The sequence below is a fragment of the Microsporum canis genome, genomic scaffold (genome assembly GCF_000151145.1).
Source record: "Microsporum canis CBS 113480 supercont1.3 genomic scaffold, whole genome shotgun sequence".
Taxonomy (NCBI): domain Eukaryota; kingdom Fungi; phylum Ascomycota; class Eurotiomycetes; order Onygenales; family Arthrodermataceae; genus Microsporum; species Microsporum canis.
Window position 1 is genome coordinate 1,954,369 of NW_003299167.1, and position 19,185 is coordinate 1,973,553.

Here is a 19,185-nt window from a genome sequence, read left to right on the forward strand (position 1 = left end):
AGCCTTCAGGTCTTTGACGTTATTTGTACACTTTCTCAGTACTTCAGTGGAATAGAATAGGTTAGGTCTAGTGCCAAATCTGGCTTCTCGTCGCGTACAGAGTAAACTTTTGTAAAATCCGCCCTTCAGCCAAAAGGCGAGCCCGTCACTAAATGGTGGCAGAGACTTGTTGACAATTTTGTTGTTGTTAGCTCAAAGTCCAACTCGATATCATATTATTGGATGAGATAAAACCAAGCCTTTTACTGTGGGGCCAGCGTGATAAAAATAGGACGTCCACTTTAACGTTCAACATTCAACATCCAAAACATCCAAACTTCAAAAACCACGCGACAAACCGATGAACCTCACAGGTCATACATACATGCGGATGTTACCTTTAGAATAAGTGTTCTAAAAGAAGATACAATATGCGAAGTATAGACTACGAAAATGACGAGATATTACCCACTGCTCACATCTCTGCCAACGGCTGATGTTTTGCAATTTGCTACACAATCGACTTCCAACTACCTCGAACCTACTCTTTCTTTCCCCCGTAGTACTACATCTTGTGTTCCTGAGATTCTGGAGAACGAGGACGCCTACTACTCGATGATACCCAGCTTTAGTGCACTGAACCTTCCACTAGTCCTTCATGCACTTCCTTAACACCAAAGTCTCAGCCTCAGTCTCTCCCATTTTTTGATCACTTTCCGTATACAACCAATAGGCTCACTGGTGATCAATTTTGATAGCTGCCCGTCTTATTCAGTTTCCTCTTAAACTGGCTGTTCAGTAAAGAGCTCTGGTTTATTTCTTCGCTTCACTTTAATTTATACAACCTCAGCTACAAGACGTTGTGAGAACCTCTACCTTTGCTCACGTATTCTTCAATACCCAGCTTCTTTTCTTTTTCTCTTATTTCAGCTGGCTTTCTTGACGACTTGGATTACTATCACCCCTTTTCTTCTGCTTACTTTAATCCGAATAGACATACAAGCGTATAACACCTTCAACTTTTCCACAAACCGATTCACTTTAACTCATCGATTCGTTAAATTAAGATTGTGAAACTCGATCAAGAGCTCCCGCATCTCTCAGTTCCGCCAGGCCACATAGCTTCTCATTATACCTCTATTCCGAACTCCTTCTTACCAATCTCTCACCTTACCTTAACTTCAGTTTCTTCTTCGGATCACTGGTCATATATTCATCTGCTATCAACCTTGACCTATTCCCTACGATTTTGCTGTCTTCTTTTGCTAATAACTAGAGACGCTTGATCCTCTTTCCTTTGAATACATTGGCGTTAGGCGTGCGCATTTCTTGCAAAAACCCCTACTGCCTTGCTTTCAACCTAAAAAATGGATACGTTTAACGTTCAACCAACAAACACTAGCTATACCGAGGATATTTCCCTAAACGAATATATGCAGATCTTGGCTCCTTTATTGGAGTTCAATACCACATATATCCCTGAAGGGCCTTCACGTACGGAAGATGGGTTTCCACTTGTTGAACCATCAGGCAATATAGATTTGCAATTCATGCAGGGCCATATCAATACAACGCCCAATTCTAGTGATTCTTTGGGCCAGAACGACGCCATAGATCCCCAAAACGAGAATGCTGAATTGCCGGGCTTAGATAACCCCCGAGATATATGCTTTGATATAGAAAGCAACATGAGCAATGACGGCCCCGACGAGGACGGTTTAGAGTAAGTATTGCTTGCCATGGTACTGATCGTGCTAAAATTCTAACTTTACATAGATATCAGAGGGCAAAAATAGCGTTTGAAGCAGAAGAAAACCCTACCCTAGAAAGTCAAATTCGGTTTAAAAAGGCCCAGGAAAAAGAACATTTACGAACCACAAGAATACGACTTCGAGAGGCACTTAGTCAGTCAGAAAACGATATTTCACACCCGTATAGCCATAGTGAAGCTATCGAAAACCCTGGAATCCAGGCCTCCGAAGATATTGAGGAGCAGAACACTGGCCAGGAAGGAACGTTTGACCTATTTTGCTCTGATGATGAGGCAGCTCCTATACAAGATTTAGCCAACCATTCCATTTTCAATAATGAGGCGATCTTATCAGTTTGTACAAAGGAGGATGCTCCCAAGCCGAAGAAAGTGGCTAAAGCAAAGAGTGGCACTAGACAGGATGAATTGTCCAAAAAATGGGGGGAAGCATCTAATGACAAAATCAAGAAAGCAAAACAAAAGGTAAAGGGTATCCCCAAGCTACATTTCTCCAACTCAGATTATTCTAACCATGATCAAAGCGCGGTAACACCGGAGTACAAAAATCAAAAATTGGTTCTAAACCCAAGAAAAGAGAGTCCAAAAATAAGGAACCCACTAGGCTAAATTTTGACAGCTTATTTACATCAAACCTATTTAGTAACGCAAAGCGGAATACCCAAAAGAAGGCAATCCCTGGGTTTTCGGCAGGAGATAAATCCAAAGCATTGAGGGAGATTATAGGTAGTATCCCGACTGACGAAGAAATTGACATGCGGAGCTTGTCTGAGCACAAAAAGGCTATAATGGATTCTATATTAAAGTTCACGAAGAGGCCAAGAGCCGACCACGAGGGTGGTTGGAGACATCCTAACATGAAAACAAGCTTATTCCACTATCAGGTATGCCCCAGCTAAACCAGAACACGATGTTCGACTAACGCCATTCAATAGCTTCTCGGCGTGGCATTTATGGTAGTCCTTCTGCCTTTTCAAGTTTTGTACAAACATGCTAACTAACACAGCGTGACCGTGAAAATGCATCTACTGCGCCAAGAGGGGGCTTTTTGTGCGACGAGATGGGTTTCGGGAAAACGATTCAGGCAATTGGTTAGTTACAAATACTGTCCCTACTGTCTCTTCATACTTATGTAAACTACTCGTTAGCAAATATGGTCGACGGGAAAGCACTATTGGATAGAAGAGAGCCAGCAATTACTTTGATTGTCGCCCCTACGCATTTAGTGTCGCACTGGTACTCTGGATTCCTACTCCTTAAACGCTTACGAGCTACTTAATAATGAGTGATATAGGCAACAAGAATTAATGAAACACATCAAACCTGGGGAATTGGGATATATATTTCCATATCATGGAGCCGGAAAGCCTAATTTAGATCTCATCATACATTCGGGAGGGGATAGAAATATTGGGGTCATGTAAGTCTTCTTCAACGCACCTTTTTTAGTAGTGGGAGCTGCTAATCCCCTAGAATTACCACCTATGGTGAAGTTAGATCTTCCTGCAACTTTCCAGTTCCCCAATTTTCAAGCAAGGACGATCAAAAATCATGGAGGTTGGCAAATTGTGGTGCCCTACACCAACTTCATTTTCGACGCATATACCTAGACGGCAGGCAAATCTTAACCCTATTCTAATGGGAGATCTCTAACATTCATTAGAAGCACATGAAATTAAAAACCATACCTCTAAAATAAGTCAAGCAGTCAGGCTTCTGTCCGCAAAATTTCGCTGGGTAATAACTGGTACACCTATCCACAAGTAAGCCCCCTCGCTATATTACTGAACAGAGTTTCTTTCAACTAACCTAAGATATGGTTTCGTTTTACCAGCTATGTCAAGGAATTCTACCCCTATTTCAATTTTTTACAAGTCCCAGGACTGGAAAACCACGATATATTTCATGACAAGATTGTGCAGGTATAAAACAATGGCCCAGTTCAAGTTTATATTGGCTAACCCACTTTAGAACGATGTCGACCATCGCAGACTTCTTAATTGTTTACGTGCATACATGTTGCGCAGAACACATGCAGAAACGCTCTTCGGGCGCCCTATCCTGAAACTACCTGGCATTGACGAAAATACCATTGTTGTCAAGTTCTCTCTCGTGGAAAGAGCTCTTTACCGCAAAATAATTAGCGGTTTCCTGGATAAGAATCTTCGTTAGTTATATTCTGTTTCCTTTTTTTTTCAAATGCGAAGTATGAAACCTAACCGTTTATAGACTCTATGCGAACTGTTGAGGGAATTAGCAATTACCTCACTCTCTTGCTCATGCTACGGATGTTTACTTCACACCTATTAATACCACATAGCGCAATAAGGCCATTCCTTACCCCCCAGTTCATGCTCGAAATGCATCCTGAAGTTGAAAATAGTGCCCAGCTTGAGGATGTCGAGATGTACAACTCGCTTAAAACAATATTCGAGGATCCGATTCCTTCTTCAGATCCTCAGATCAAGGAACCACAACATACTGATCTTCTTACGATGTTTAAATCGGTGGCAAACAGTCCAAGTGCTAGACCAGACGTCATGAATTGCATTGTATGCGAACGGAAACCAAGAGAAGCTTTTATATTATCGTGTATGCATATTTGTTGCAGCAACTGCCTCCCAAAATTATCACAACCCGTAGAGGAGCAGTTTATGTGTCTCTGTGGCTCCATTATACGGTTTAAATCCTGCTTTGATGTCCAAAGTCTCTGCCGTAGCAAGGCAGGGTCAAAAGGAAAAGGTGCTAAACCTCGTGACATTAATGGGCGTGAAGAAGGCTGCATTGACTGGGCTTCTTCTGTCGGCCACATGGTACCCGGTGCAAAGCTAAGGGCAGTGAGATCATTTATTTCTCAATGGCTGCAAGACTCTCCAGGCACAAAAATCACAATATTCACGCAGTTCATTGGGATGATGAGCATCTTATGCTCATTATGTGAGACCGAGGGCTGGGGATACACTACAGTATTGATGCTCCTAGCACTTTGCTCAAATATTATTGACCGTTGCTTACCATTTATGACAGCTTTCTGGGAAATTATCCCATGCAACTAGACACGCAAATATCAAGAGGTTTCGCGAGGAAGAGAAAATCAACATATTGATATCCTCTCTGAAAGCAGGAGGGGTTGGCCTCGACTTAACCATGGCTACCAAGTGCATTCTGCTTGACTTATGGTGGAACGAGGCCATAGAACAACAGGTAGGTAGCGCCATACCATGCTCCTTTTCTACTCCCCTAATTTTGTTAGGCATTTTGCCGCCTATTCCGTATAGGCCAGAAGAAGGACGTCGAGATTATTAGAATATGTGTTGATAACACGGTGGACGATCGTATCCAACTCCTTCAGAGCACCAAATCCGCCCATATCGAAGAGGTAATGGGTTCAAAAGTCTTTGCACAGAGGTAGATCATCCTTACCATATATTTCTATCAATGGGCCATTAACACGGCTATTAGGGACTCCCTCTCTGCGATTCTAGAACTTTTTGGTACGGCGGAGGACAAAAATACCGATGAAGGATATAGATTCTTGTCTGATGAGATAACCCCTATGTCGGTGGATGAGATTTCTTCAAACGCATAAAGGGGTCATTTCAAGGGCAGTGCTTTGCTATATTTCCCCTAGTTTATTTCGAGACACAAACTCATACCCAAAAAAAAAATTTTTCTTATATGAAAACCGTCTGGCGGGGAATGAGGACCCCTGTTACTACCCCAGCTTTTTACCCCCACGTGACCAGTAAGTAGATGCCGAGGGCGTTTCTCAAGAAGAACAATGCAAACCCCACAATGGAAGGGTTGTAGATATATACATTTGATATATTTCGACCAAGGGAGCTATTGTTTTTTCGAGTGTTCGGTCCTCGCGGCGACTCTCCGGCGTAGTGCACTCCTACCATCCCCATTCAGCCAATCCGTGCGAGAAACGCTTGGTGAAGCTCATCCAGTAGAACGATATAACAATGGCAGATGATAACAAGCGGTTGGGCACCCTTTCACAAGGCGGATACTATGATCTCGGGAACTATCACCGTCCTGTCAGTACAAACAACCCGGGTGCCCAAGCTTGGTTCGATCGGGGGCTGATCTGGAGCTTTGCCTTCAACCATGACGAGGCAGCAGAGTGCTTTCAACGAGCCATCGATCAAGATCCTGATTGCGCCATGGCATACTGGGGGCTGGCATACACTTCTGGGCCCAACTACAATATGCCATGGGCATTTTTTAATGCTGAACAGCTGGGATATGTGGTGAATAAAACCCATAACACAGCGAAGCAGGCGGAAGAGAAGGCAAAAGCGCCAACCGTGTCAGCGGTTGAGAAGGCCTTAAGCAAAGCATTGACGTTCCGATATCCCCAAGACCACCCTGTGGAAGACTGCTCTGTTTGGAACAAGGGTTATGCTGATGCAATGAAGTTGGTATATCAAGAATTTCCCGACGACATTGATGTGGCGATGCTGTATGTAGATGCGTTGATGAACTTAACCCCATGGAAATTATGGGACCTGGTCACTGGGAATCCGGCAAAGGGAGCACACACACTGGAGGCCAAAGACATCCTTGATCGTGCGCTGGCCCAGGAAGGCGGACTTTCCCATCCTGGGTTACTCCATCTTTATATTCATCTTCTGGAGATGTCTACCACCCCAGAGGCAGCATTACCGGCAGCTAACCGCCTAAGAGGCCTCGTTCCCGACTCTGGTCATCTAAACCATATGCCATCTCATATCGATATCCTCTGTGGCGACTATCAAGGAGCCGTCACGTCGAACTCAGATGCGATTGTGGCTGATGAGAAATTCGTCGCGCAGCACGGAGGGTTGAATTTTTACACTCTCTACAGATGCCACAATTATCACTTCAAAGTATACGCAGCTATGTTTTCAGGACAGTCGAAAATTGCAATTAATACCGTTAGACAGATGGAGGCAAATATACCCGACCAACTACTACGTGAATCTTCTGCAATGGCGAATTTACTGGAGTCGTTCGTCGCAATGCAAGTACATGTTCTTATCCGTTTTGGGCTGTGGGATGATGTCCTCGCACTCGAACTTCCAGAGGACCAGGTCCTATATTGCGTAACCACGGCAATGAGGTTGTATGGAAAGGGAGTTGCTTATGCGGCTACTGGGAACATTGAAAAGGCACGAGAGATCCGCGAAGCCTTTCATAACGCCGTGAAACGTGTATTGCCCACTCGGACAGTATTCAATAATAGCTGTGGTGACATCTTAGCTATTGCATCCGCAATGTTGGATGGTGAACTCGAATATCGTCTTGGGCACTACGACGCAGCGTTCGAACATTTGCGACATTCCATAAAGTTATACGATTCGCTCCACTACGATGAGCCCTGGGGCTGGATGCAGCCGACTAGGCATGCGTACGGCGCACTCTTGCTCGAGAGAGGCCATGTCCAGGAAGCCGCCGCTGCGTACCGAGCAGATCTGGGGCTTGATAGTACCGTTCCCCGTGCGCTGCAGCATCCGAATAATGTTTGGGCATTACATGGGTATCACGAATGCCTCGAAGCGCTAGGAAAGGCAGATGAAGCTGCAAAGGTCGCGCAACAGCTTGCTACGGCACTTGCCGTAACGGATGTGCCCATCAGATCGTCTTGTTTCTGTCGACTCCGCACCGTTGCCAGAATGTAACTACCGTAAATGAGCGTATATATTTTCGTTTCAGTGTAAATTGCATAGTGTGAATAGATATAGCCTCAATCTAAGTGCTAGGATGCCTCCAGGTAGTTAAAACAAAGTATTTTAAGCACCAATATTTGTGCCACAGCGGGCTTACACCTATATCATGCCAAGGTGACCTACGCGCATGCAAGAGTTGCAAGCCTGTCAGTAGAGTTGCGTGAATAAACTCAACTTCATTGCTCTATCCACCATATTAAAACAGGCAAAACACAAAAATAAGAAGCAAGGTTAACAACTCCTCAAGGCAAAGCCGGCCACAGAAGAGCATCTTCCGTTGTCGGCCAGCGCTCAGTTCATGACTGACTGTAGGTGTGTATATGAGATCATCAAAAGCCGTGCAAACAGTAGACATACAGAGAGACGATAAAAAGATCAAGCTACATGCCCCTTTTGGAAGCAGTAAAGGCAGATTTCGTAGCATCTGGAGTGGTATCATTATAAAATATATTTTTTTAATTCGTTTGAGTCGGTGGTTGACTAAGATTGGATCTTATTGTCTCCCTTGACGGCCTCAGCGTAGGTTGGAGGAGACCTGTGCTCGCCCTCGGGCCTACTGCTGCTTCCCTGGTCCTGTGCACCGGTAGCAGCATATCCACCACCAGCCCGCTGCGGCTTTTGAGGGACTGGAGGCGACGGTGCAGGCCTTGATTCGGGGTTCACGTTGGTTCCGTACGTGCGCTGCTGCTGGTGCTGCTGGTGCTGGTTTGGATGGGCCTGCTCATGAGCGATGTAGTAATAAGTGACTCGGCCTGCTTCAGCGTCTCCGCGATGTTGCCCCACGATCGGCCTGTATCCATCCGGATACTCGTCGTCTGCTTCGGGGTACTTTAAGATGATATACCAGGCATGCAGCAGACCCGGAACGTATCCCAGACAACAGAGGGCGATGTTGATAAGAGAGTCAGCAGAACAGACGCCGACTTTGATCCAGACTGCAGTGTGACAAGCGGAAACGTTAGTATGCTTGCTTTATAGCCACTAGGGAGAGTGGGCTGATAAGGGTAGCGCACCTGCGATGGGTGGAAAGAGGACAGCAAGAATGGCCAGGAAGGCGTCTGGTGAACACATTGTGGAAATGAGACGGTGTCGATCTGGGGTCAGTGTATCCTTAGTAACTCCTTTCTCTTCTTCTTCTTCTTCTCCTTGTCTCCTTTTGTACTCCCGTAGACGTGAAGCTGAAAAGTGGCTGCCTTGCAAGTTTCCTCGAGTTTGCGCCTCGGTGGTGACGTCTTTGCTTAGTAAGTATATCACGTGGAGGCCACCTCCATCCCCGTATAACTCAGTAAGCGCTCTACATATAAATTTACACAATAATACAACTATGAACCGACTATATCTCCCCGTGTTTATTCATATCTATATCCCCTTTGTCTACATCCCTACGTCTACGTCCATGTCTGTCTTACAGTATGCTTACATAATGGTATTGATGTGTATTGAGTGCTGCAGAAACTTCAGGGGCGTGACGGGATGTCCCGAGGATGGCGTAAAAGTGGCCCCATTATGCTTTATCTTATTGGCTGCTATTTTATCTTCAGCCAACCAGAAGTCTCTGTACCAAAAAGTAACTTACGGCAAACAACAGAAGATACCACGCCTTACCGCTTTTGGCCCTGTCGCCCGACGTCTTCCAAACTCCTCACTCTTTTTTTCTCTTTCTCTTCTTCTTGTTCCTGTCGCTCTCCATCTGGTTTCTACCAGTTCAGTCGATTCGATTCCTCGTCTTTCATTACGCCAATTTGTCGGCAGACTCGCCCGTCCACTCGTTCGTTCCGTCATAAGGGTTTGTCGCTGAAGGGCTCTGTTTTTTTTTTTAACCTCTCGCCTGGAACGTTTAATTACTAAGAGAAACCGGCAACGTACCAACTCAGACATTCCACGTCGAACAGCAACACGTCGGGCCTTTTTCATTCATTTACTTCAGGACCTCCTCGAGGCTACTTCTATCGCTCAAAGTCTACGAATTCCGCATTCATGTCGATGCAACAAGGTGTTACTCTGTATATAGTTGTCCCCTCGTTGTGACAACTTTAAACAAGAAACGTCTCGGTAATCAACTTGCAGACTCCCCCGTCGACGCAACAAACGACATGTCTAGAGGCTGTATCTCACTAAGGGGATCGAAGCAATGCCCCGCGTTCCATTCTGCTTCCATTTCTACCAGTGATCCCTTGGTCGGTCTATAGTACGTGTTTTCGATACTCCATCACATGAAAATCAGGGGTTAACCTCTTTTTTTGATATCCAGCCCTTTTCTGCGATATGTCTCCAATCTCGATGATTTCGATGAGAAACTTGGATCCTACGTTCACAACGATTATGTCAAAATGAAGTATGTTCTGTGATTTTATCTTTATTTTTTTCAATGGTGTGCGCGCCTCTTACTACATTTCCGAGTGACTGATCATATTCTGCTTTGACAGGTACCAGGACATACTCGGGTGCGACGGTGTGGACTTAAGAAACACCACCTCTCTCTATGCTCAATATACAACCAGTGTAATTTGTAATGGAATAATACAAAATTCAAAAGAACCATGCAATTTGTCCGAAGACAGCGCCAGGCCACTCTGCGCGGAAAGCTGTGTAAGGTTCTTCTTTTTTTTACCCCATTATGGAATATCATTGCTAATTCTCTGATTCAGGCTATGGCTGCTACAAGCGAAGAGATAATTACCGTTAATCCGGACTTGTGTCGTTCTCCCAACCGCAATTTCATGGACCAAATTCGCGCCGACTTTACAGTATGTGCTATCCCAGCCAACTCACTATCCGGGCATTGCATTCCTGGCTCCGACAATGAGCCAAACGAATGTGGCTTTGGACCAAATCTACTAGGCCTCTGCGGTTTCTGCTCTCAGAATTCGGCCAATGGCACCGATACCTGCTGTTATGCTGCGAATGCGGAAGCCCGTTGTAAGGACGTCAAGCTTCCGCCAATCACCTCATTGCCACCACTATTTCCGCACCCAACCACCACATCTACTCCTTCATCGACTTCAAAACCGGATAGCGATGGCCTCAGTGGCGGCCAGATTGCGGGAATTGCCGTTGGAGCGGTATTGGGATGTGCCATTCTAGTTGGATTGGCCTTCCTATTCGTCCTATGGAGAAGACGTAAGCAGAACGAGTCCGTCGGAAGCATATTCAACCAACCCACGCCTCCTCGTACCATGGCAACGGCACCATCACACCCCACCGCGACTTCAACTAACAAGCAGCAGAATGTATACGAAGCCATTCCCGGAGGCCGCGTTGCACGAATGTCAGCACTCCAAGGTGCCAGCAATCCGCCGTCAACTCGCGCGTACCACGACTCGGATTCAGAAGTGTTCGCAGACAGCCCATCTGGGGCCAAATCGAGACGGATCCCACCAATTACAGGAAGGAGAAATGGTTCACTCTCCAGTGCATCCGCGCTCACCAACAATGGTGACCCGTTATCTCCCAAGTCTGGCAGTGGTGGGCAGTTCTCTTCCCCTGAGGGGCTTGCCAGCAACCAGTCAGAGCAACTCCCCTACTTCCGCGACTATTACTCTCAGGATGATATCCATCCCAACGATAAAGTTTCTGTTCTTTGGGCATATCAACCTCGTGCCCCCGACGAGTTTGAACTGGACAGAGGCGACACGTTGAAGGTTGTTGGTATATGGGATGATGGCTGGGCGACCGGTATCCGCGTCAACGAGAGAGCAGAGGACTATGATGGAAAGCCTAAACGCAGCTCACTCAGAGATAGTGGTGTCTCTCAGGGGTCGGAGGCACGACCGCCATCGTCTCCAGGCTCCGGAGAAATAAAAGCATTCCCAGTACGTCTATCCCCTTTCCCCACTTGCCCTTTTTTTTTAAAAAAAAAAAAAAAAATTTTAACTAACTCCATCTAGCTTGTCTGCGTATGCCTTCCTCAACACTGGCGGAAAACAATCGATGGCTACCTTGAAGGAGGCGACCAAGATGCTCCATCTTAAACGATACCACTAGATTCGGGACTTGCCTTTGCTTTCTTCCCCTCCTTTTTTTTTCATGCGTTGATGACATCAGGCTCTGGCGTTATATATTTCTTTTCCCTTTCTCTTTTGTGTCATCTAAACCCCTTTTATTCCCCCTATTTGCGTCTGCTTCTTCTATGTACGGACTAAGAGTTTTATCCTCTTGCGGCAAATACCTCGTCTCGATGTGTTAGCTTCTTGCTTTGATCGCATTGATATCCATTATACCTTTTTTGTTTTTCTTCTCTCTTGTTTTCCTGTCGTGCAAAGAGAGGGTTCGCCTGCCCTTACGGCACTCTGTTTCAAGATTACTCCTTCATAAAGATTTTGACAGTTCAAAAACGCTCACCTACCGGTCTAACCCCCAAGTTTGGGGTTTATCCGCGTTCCCTGAGCAGTTCTATTACTTTCATCCGATGCCACAGCACAGCACTTACTTCCTCTACTATGTAGATAGAGGCCCCCCTTTTTCCCTTCTCTCTTATTACTCCTTGTGCAGGCCAAGATCCCCCTTTTTCCGCATCTAGATGTTAGATGTTAGCTATTCGTTGCTGTATGTACTATTATCTTCAATGTAGTTTATACCCAAGAGACTCCAAGCCATGCTGCGGTAGTCTTAACCCTGGTTAATTACCATCCTCCGTCCCTTAGTATACATCTACACCCATCTATATACAAACATACCTCATCTTACAATTCTCCCTTTTTGCATACACAGCATATAGGTGCCATACCAACATATACAGTGATCGGCCAACAAGGCCAAACTCTCTGAAACGCATATACTATGTACATGCTATCCGGCTCTCTTATGGACATGGGTATCAGGGCTTATGTCCCCCAACTCCTGTCTGCAGGCGTGTGGATGTTGGATAAAATGGCGTGATTGTAGGGATATATATCTAAGTATACACAAACCCAACGCCGTGTCATGCCATGCCATGTCCCTTCTTTGCAGAACCGCCATCGTCAGAAGCAGAGGGACGAGGATCGTGGCGTGATAGATGCACATCTATACATAGTAAACATGAACGCCTATATAACCAAAGAGATATTATATACTATATATACATACGAGTATGTGTCTCTGGCGTGACTGTTTAAAAATAGAGATGGCCATCCAGTCGTATAGATTTGTTTGTTCAGTCGGCCCCATACGCAGAGAAGGGACAGACAGAGACAGACCCGATGCCGTGAACTCAGGATACCCCTGATATCTCACCTCTCGGTCCGTCCAACATGTTCTTTCACCGCTGCTGACACTGACCACGCGCTCAGGCTGTTTCTGCTCGGTATTCCTTTTTTTTTCTTTTCTTTTTTCTTTTCTTTTCCTGAAGAACCGTTTCTCGGCCTTATCGTCCGAGAGAAAGGAGGCTTAATGTATCTTCTTCCTCTCAACAGCCTCAATTGGCCACTCTCTCACTCACTGTCTCCTTTCTCCTCTTGCTTCTCTTCCTCTTCACATGATACTTCTTCGTATGCTCAAACAGAGCCACGTGAGATTCGCTTTGTTTTTTTTTTTCCCCTTCGTGCTGCTGACCATCAAGTCTGTCTGCATCCCTGGTGTTTGATAGATATTGCCGTTTAAACGAATGAGTAATGGATTTTGGACATGGCGTTCCTTTTTTCATCGACTGTTCCTTAAAGCAGGCAACCGTTACGCGAGCCTTGTCTTTCTATCTTGCTTGCTGTTTGCAAAAAGTCTCCGGTAATTTATTTATATGTATAGTTATTTGTTAAAAAGTCGAAGCAAGGAGATTTTTGTTCGGTTCGGGCTCGTTTTGCCCTTGTCTAAAAGCCATTTTCTACTGAGGGTCTTCATTTTTTAATATTAAAGGAATCGGCTTCATCTTTTTTTTTTTTTTGTTTTGGTTTCATCGGCGGGGTTAGAAGGTCGTTCGGAGCTTGCTTGCCTCTAATTTGATTCTGGCTTGACCAGAGACAAAACACATACACAGAGCTCGAAAGACCAAGTTTGAAACCACCAGGGCCGAAGAAGAGAAACAGTCAAAGGTTGGTGGCTCGTGTCATCATCGACGGGGTTGGCCGAGTATATCCCCTTTGGCCTTGCACTCCGGGATATGGAGACTGCTTAGGTTAGAATAGTTGAATGTATATATGCCAGTTATATGTAATATGCAAAAGATGACAGGCTAGTCTCCTTTTCATGGCGTCATATATGTACTCCGTATATATATGGTTGTCCTCTTGGTTTGCCGGGCTGTGGCTTGTTACTGGACGCATCCTCCGTATATATGGCAGCGAAGGCCATAACCATCCAACGAGCCTCCTAACTGCCGCGGCCGCCACACTCGGCCTTGAGACGAACGCTTCTCTCGGCTTCGGGCTCAAGCCGGACGCCATGACCGGGTCAAAGGGGCCTCCGCGTTGCATGTATTTGCACAACGATTATACATCTTCAACTGCAAAAACTGTTGGTTTCATGACTTGCCGTGGGGAAAGCAGACAATGATGAGCATCAAGTGTATCAGGAAACACCCGATCGAAAACACGATCCCCCATAATCATTAACGGTGAATGTATGATCTTCCCAAGATCCAAGATGTTTTGCCATGCTCCCTTGACAGTGAGTCTATGATTCAAGGGGAGCAACTGCTAGGGGAGACCTGGTCGACTCTTCTCGTCAGAAACAAAACAAACCAGCAGCCCTTGGGTCCTTGTATACTGGCCATCTTCGAAGGGAAATTTGATCTTTGCCCTATGTTTTTTCTCTGGATAACGATCAGATGGAATGGTCTGTTTACTCCGGTTTTTTCCCCCGTATTATAATTGCATCATTCGACGGACTCGAGGGCCGATGCTACATATTGGCGTCTTGAGGTAGCTGTCCCGTCATATTTTTAGGTATTTCTTATTATATATATGCTTCCTACCGCCTGCTAACAAGCAGATTCCTAATGAACGCGTAATCTTGACGCCCAGCGCACAGCTGCTCATCATTTCTGTTCAGAGTAAGTAGTTAACGGCCGGCGTTCAAGCTGGTCATCATCCGTTCTTCCGGCCTGGGGTGGTTGGTCCTTTATTTTTTTATTTTGAGCCTCCCTGAAGTAACGATCGTCTATGCAGGGCACAGCGCACAGCCCTGACGGAGAAAGATGACGTGACAGGAGAGACGGGATGCGCTCAGATCTGAGATGTCTGGCATCAAGCTCCGCCGGGGGGAGGGGGGAAGGGTTGGAGATGGAGGATGGGACGTGGAGAATCCCTCCTTTGAGATATACATACGGGGTGCATCCAAGTCATGCATTGGGGAGAAATGCTTATGGATGCCAGCGTATACATACATGAGTCCAGAATGCCTGGAGAGTTATCCGTCTTTTCTTTCCTTTCCAGTCTGCTTTGCTTTCGATCCGACCAAGGGTGATCGCCATCTGACACAGCCAGCTCAAGCTATATGACGATCACTATGCATTGCTGGCGGGATCTAAGCAAGTTCGTCTTGAATATCCGGAAGAAGGTGACAAGGCGACAGGCTCGGAATGTTGGAGTTTGCGCTGGCTGCTACGTCTATACAGATATGCAGGAGTATTACAGCACACCAATCTATACCATATAACCAACGATATCGGCAAGCAGAACACATGCGGAATGCTAGCCAAAGTCAATTATAATCTGTTGACAGGTCTGAGTACCATGGAAAGGAACAGCTGTCTGACCATCACCGGTAGCCATCGGCCTAGAACCTTCAACTCCAGCTTCACCCTGAGAGTGTCATCGGCCGCTTTAAGCAGGTCCAGAGCTTCGGCTGGAACCGTTAGTGTGTATCAAGGCAAGGACAAAAGGGAGAAACGGCCAAAGGGGAAGAATGCCGTTCTTCGGTTCAGGCGCAGGGCCATAAAACCGCAATTACAGAGCAGAGCCATCTCTGGCCTGGCCTGGACTGTGCTGGGCGTGGAGAGAGCAAGCAAAATGTTACGTACAAGTTATTGCTCTTCTTGTCCCTATCGCCCGAAGAGCTGGAGAGGCTGCAAAGAAAATGCAGTAGGTGACTCTACATGTTGGCCACGGTTAACCCAGGGGTTCGCTTGCAATGCCTCTCTCGCCTATCCAGTCCGTCCAGCGTGGCCCCTTGCCCCGACCTTCTACATAGCTGACCTGTCGATGTATGTATGATAACTTGCGAGTGCGTCTTCTTATTCGACGACAGTGCTGGTTGTGTTTGCAAGCTGCCTCGCTGGGTCCCTGGACTAGTTGGTGTCATCGACGGGCTTTCAGTTCCGTCGTCAACCTCCTTGGACGATAGAGTCCGTGGACCATGTTCAACACATCCCATGCATATCCCATCTCTCTCTCTCTCGTTCCTTCAATCCCAGGGCAGTGATCGCTTGGCTTCTCACTCGTTGCCCGTTGGCTCTCTCTCTCGCTGTACGGGATTTGAGTGGAGAACTCTTTTTTAAACGCTGCGTACATTTTACACAGGTCCCCGCAGGAAGGAAACAACCTCTTCAGGGTTGTTAAGTGTTTGTTCCTGGGGCTAAATTATCAGCAATCCAGGACGAGACGGCCTTACGGGACGAGCTTGCGGCCAGCTTGCGGCAGCGTGCCAGGGGAAGGGGAACCAGCAGCTCTTCGATAAGCCCATTCGTATATACATATATCGCCCCAGGGAATGAACATGAAAGAAAAATTAGGTAACAACCCGTCGCCGTCTGTTTTTGATTGAGACTGCGCAAGCCTAGGCCGATTAGAGAGCCCCTTGTGCTAAACGACGGGATTGCGTCCCAGGTTGGCCTTGTCTGTTCCGTCCAATCTGGGCGCAAGATACAAGACTGGCCACGCTGCTTCCAGATTATTCCGGAGACGCATCTACCCTACTCTCGCATGCCTTAGTGAGCAGCATCTTTGGGTCCCGTCCTTGGGATGGGATAGGGGACTTTTTTCTTTTTTGCATCTTTAGTCTCTTGGCTGCGGCCTATCCCATAACCAACTCTTTTGCTGCCTTCTTGTTCTGTCCTCGGACAAGGGAGAGATGTTCGAGTTGGTGCTGCGCAATGGTGGTTACGGCTGGACTGGTTTGAAAGGCGGGAATGAATAAGAAGTCTATCCTTGATCCATGGTGGCGATGTTCGTTTGCTCGCACGGATGTGGAGGCGTCTCTTTTCCACTCTCTTGCACACACAGCTAGGCGGCACAGTCGATGGACCGGCGCAAACGACTTTTTCCATCATAACTAATTTTTCTTTTCTTTTTGGCGTGCGGAGTATACATTTACTATGTTTTTCTTTTCTTTTGAGAAGAGCCCGACTGTAGTTCAAGTCCGTAGCAACCCATGCTCATGCTCGATGCCATCATCATCACCAGGCTTGGCCGGTGAACGAAGCCACAGTCATCGGGATACACACTTGAGATACACGGTGAAATTGTACGGAGTATAGAGAGGAGGACTCTCTTCACCAAGACTGCAATGGGTTAAGGAGACAAGTCGGCATCCCCTTCCGCTCCACTTACAAGAATATACATACGGACTAGCGATCCCATGCCGGCCGTTTGCCCGCCTGGAAATGGACACCTCCCAAGCCTCGTGGCCGGTCGGGATTAGTCGTTTACGGTGTGTGCATCGGGTGGAGGGACGGCTTTCGGTTAGAAAGACAGCGCTGGAGTCGGATATAAAATTCTAGAACATGGAGCCTCTCGATACGGAGTATGTCTACTCTGACCGTCAAGGTGGGATACTGTCGGCTCGCGGAATCGGGTAGAAGGCTGATTATATTGTGGCTGGTCGAGATACTGATGGTATACGGGGGGTGGAAAGGGTATGTAAGTACATTGTATGTAATGTCTGAAGGAGGATCGAGGAAGCCCAGCTCTTTTACCTATCCTGCTTCGACATGGGCAGCTTCAGCTTCAACCCCCCCGGGGCTCGTGATGTAATATATCCCGGCCACAAAGACTCCTCCCCCCGGGCAAGGAGGATCAGCTACCATGCCATAGATTGTATGGAGTATATTCATCACTAGACAGAGCGTTTGACCAACGGATATCTTTCGATTGCAAATGGCAAAGGAGAGTGAAGAACGCCGGTTCATCCATAGAAGTGGAATCAGACATGGAGAATGAAGAGGGGGAGTCTTTTATTTTTGGCTGCCTCCATATTTACTTTGTATAGAGATATAATAGGAGACCGATATAGGGGGGGACAGAGCGAGGGTTGCTCTTGATCTGTAACAGCGTTACCTACGCCGGGCCCCTTGACGTCTTCCCACCCCTGGCCGTACGAGAAAGTCACAAAAATGAGAACCTGGGCTAGGAAGCCATTATCAACCTAACATTATATGGCCAGGGGGGGGGTCATGAAATATACGATTCGCTGGCTTCTCGATTACCTCCTTGTCACTTAGGGGCCTCCCGACGGGACACTATAGCCAGGAGCGATCAATAAGATGGCCTGTGTGATAGGGATGTTCCTTATAACCAACGAGATACATAGCTAGTAGCCTGGCATCTGTGTCAAAGCTAGGCTATTATATCGACCTTCCGCATACATCCATCGGTGGCGTCTATGCACTCCATATGGCAGCATATACGTACTGATATATATCGCCGGTCACACATTGATATCCTTGCATTTACAACCTAAATCGATCTCACGATGGATCGAGCTCGTTTGCCGCACATCCTTACGTATATCCATCTTACACGATGACCAGCTAGTTCTCACTCCTGGAAATAATCGCCTCTGCCCTATTATAAGGGCACTTTGCAATACACATTGTTCTTCCATCGAAAGAGAAAAAAAAAAAAACGAAAGAGAGATGCAGTGCGCGCCCTACGAGGCGGGTGATTTCGGACTGACGCCGTTATTGTTATTTTATCTGCTTAGCTGGAATATGGATGAACTTGGGACTAAAATACGCCCTGGAGCTTCACCATTACTATGTATACCATCACAGGCATGAGATCCAGGGAAGAACCAGAATAAGATGACGTCAAGCTTGATGCCCAAGTTTTCGAGATGGGCCAGAGAAGGAGATCTTCATCTTATAGACGCCGCACATCATGAGCCAGCTTTGCCAGCCAGACGAGGAGATACGCCAATACAACCCCTGTCCGTGATAACCAACCCGATGTATGTACATGTGTAAATGTACAACTGAGTCTGGAGAAGAGCTAGACTTCATTCCACTTCCACATTCGGTCCTGCACGGTTGGATGCAGCCTTGCAGGTGCAGGAAGAAGAGCGAGGGTCGAGGGTTGCATGTTTCAGTCTTTATGAAGGGAGAGAAGTTCCGTCGCATGGCCGCATCTGCCTGGCTTCTGTACGACTATGTGTGATATGGGCGTTTCTTTTTTTCCTCCCTTCTTTTTGACCTTTGCAGAGGTTGGTTCATTATTCCAACTGTCCACCACAACCGCTAGAATCTCCATCGGATCGGGCTTCGGCAGCAAAAAGCAAAGAGGAAGAAGTGGTTTCTTTTTCTGTGTATTTTGTAAAAGATGAAAAAGAAAAAGAACCTATACATATGCGGGAGATCATGGCCCGCCTTGTGATCCTATTCGCTGACTCGCCGCCTGTATTGAGATGTACTTCAGATGGTGTATGTATACATTAACGTACTGTGCCACTGATCATACCCGCGGAATTATACGTACAATAACATGAAATATGCCTGTATATAGAAGAGCAAAAAAGGCATATAACATTTACTCTATAGTGGTTAACTCTGTAGGATACTGCATGCAACTTCCCGTGCTAAAGCTCGCAGGGTCAAGC

At 46.5% G+C, this 19,185-nt stretch overlaps 6 protein-coding genes across 6 annotated transcripts; 4 read left to right on the forward strand and 2 right to left on the reverse strand.

Annotated features, from left to right (window-relative positions):
- Positions 1-1,346: 1,346 nt before the first annotated feature.
- Positions 1,347-5,336, forward strand: MCYG_03580 (conserved hypothetical protein; the record flags this gene model as incomplete). The annotated part of the gene is made up of 14 exons (XM_002848028.1): positions 1,347-1,702; positions 1,756-2,212; positions 2,272-2,631; positions 2,754-2,838; positions 2,896-2,983; positions 3,042-3,167; positions 3,221-3,318; positions 3,411-3,510; positions 3,582-3,669; positions 3,719-3,914; positions 3,977-4,713; positions 4,775-4,951; positions 5,001-5,155; positions 5,210-5,336. 14 exons carry the CDS (start codon positions 1,347-1,349, stop codon positions 5,334-5,336), a joined length of 3,150 nt encoding a protein of 1,049 aa, XP_002848074.1.
- A 379-nt stretch (positions 5,337-5,715) lies between these two features.
- Positions 5,716-7,413, forward strand: MCYG_03581 (TPR domain-containing protein; the record flags this gene model as incomplete). Its single annotated transcript, XM_002848029.1, has 2 exons — positions 5,716-6,575; positions 6,600-7,413. The coding sequence occupies 2 exons, from the start codon at positions 5,716-5,718 to the stop codon at positions 7,411-7,413; spliced, it is 1,674 nt and encodes a 557-aa protein (XP_002848075.1).
- Positions 7,414-7,941: 528 nt separating this feature from the next.
- On the reverse strand, positions 7,942-8,532 carry MCYG_03582 (conserved hypothetical protein; the record flags this gene model as incomplete). Its single annotated transcript, XM_002848030.1, has 2 exons — positions 7,942-8,396; positions 8,475-8,532. 2 exons carry the CDS (start codon positions 8,530-8,532, stop codon positions 7,942-7,944), a joined length of 513 nt encoding a protein of 170 aa, XP_002848076.1.
- A 1,022-nt stretch (positions 8,533-9,554) lies between these two features.
- MCYG_03583 (SH3 domain-containing protein) lies at positions 9,555-11,432 on the forward strand (the record flags this gene model as incomplete). Its single annotated transcript, XM_002848031.1, has 5 exons — positions 9,555-9,649; positions 9,713-9,796; positions 9,888-10,050; positions 10,110-11,273; positions 11,349-11,432. The coding sequence occupies 5 exons, from the start codon at positions 9,555-9,557 to the stop codon at positions 11,430-11,432; spliced, it is 1,590 nt and encodes a 529-aa protein (XP_002848077.1).
- Positions 11,433-13,620: 2,188 nt separating this feature from the next.
- On the forward strand, positions 13,621-13,926 carry MCYG_03584 (uncharacterized protein; the record flags this gene model as incomplete). The annotated part of the gene is made up of 1 exon (XM_002848032.1): positions 13,621-13,926. One exon carries the CDS (start codon positions 13,621-13,623, stop codon positions 13,924-13,926), a length of 306 nt encoding a protein of 101 aa, XP_002848078.1.
- A 1,745-nt stretch (positions 13,927-15,671) lies between these two features.
- MCYG_03585 (uncharacterized protein) lies at positions 15,672-16,642 on the reverse strand (the record flags this gene model as incomplete). Its single annotated transcript, XM_002848033.1, has 4 exons — positions 15,672-15,942; positions 15,985-16,149; positions 16,240-16,280; positions 16,403-16,642. The coding sequence occupies 4 exons, from the start codon at positions 16,640-16,642 to the stop codon at positions 15,672-15,674; spliced, it is 717 nt and encodes a 238-aa protein (XP_002848079.1).
- Between the last annotated feature and the right edge of the window lie 2,543 nt (positions 16,643-19,185).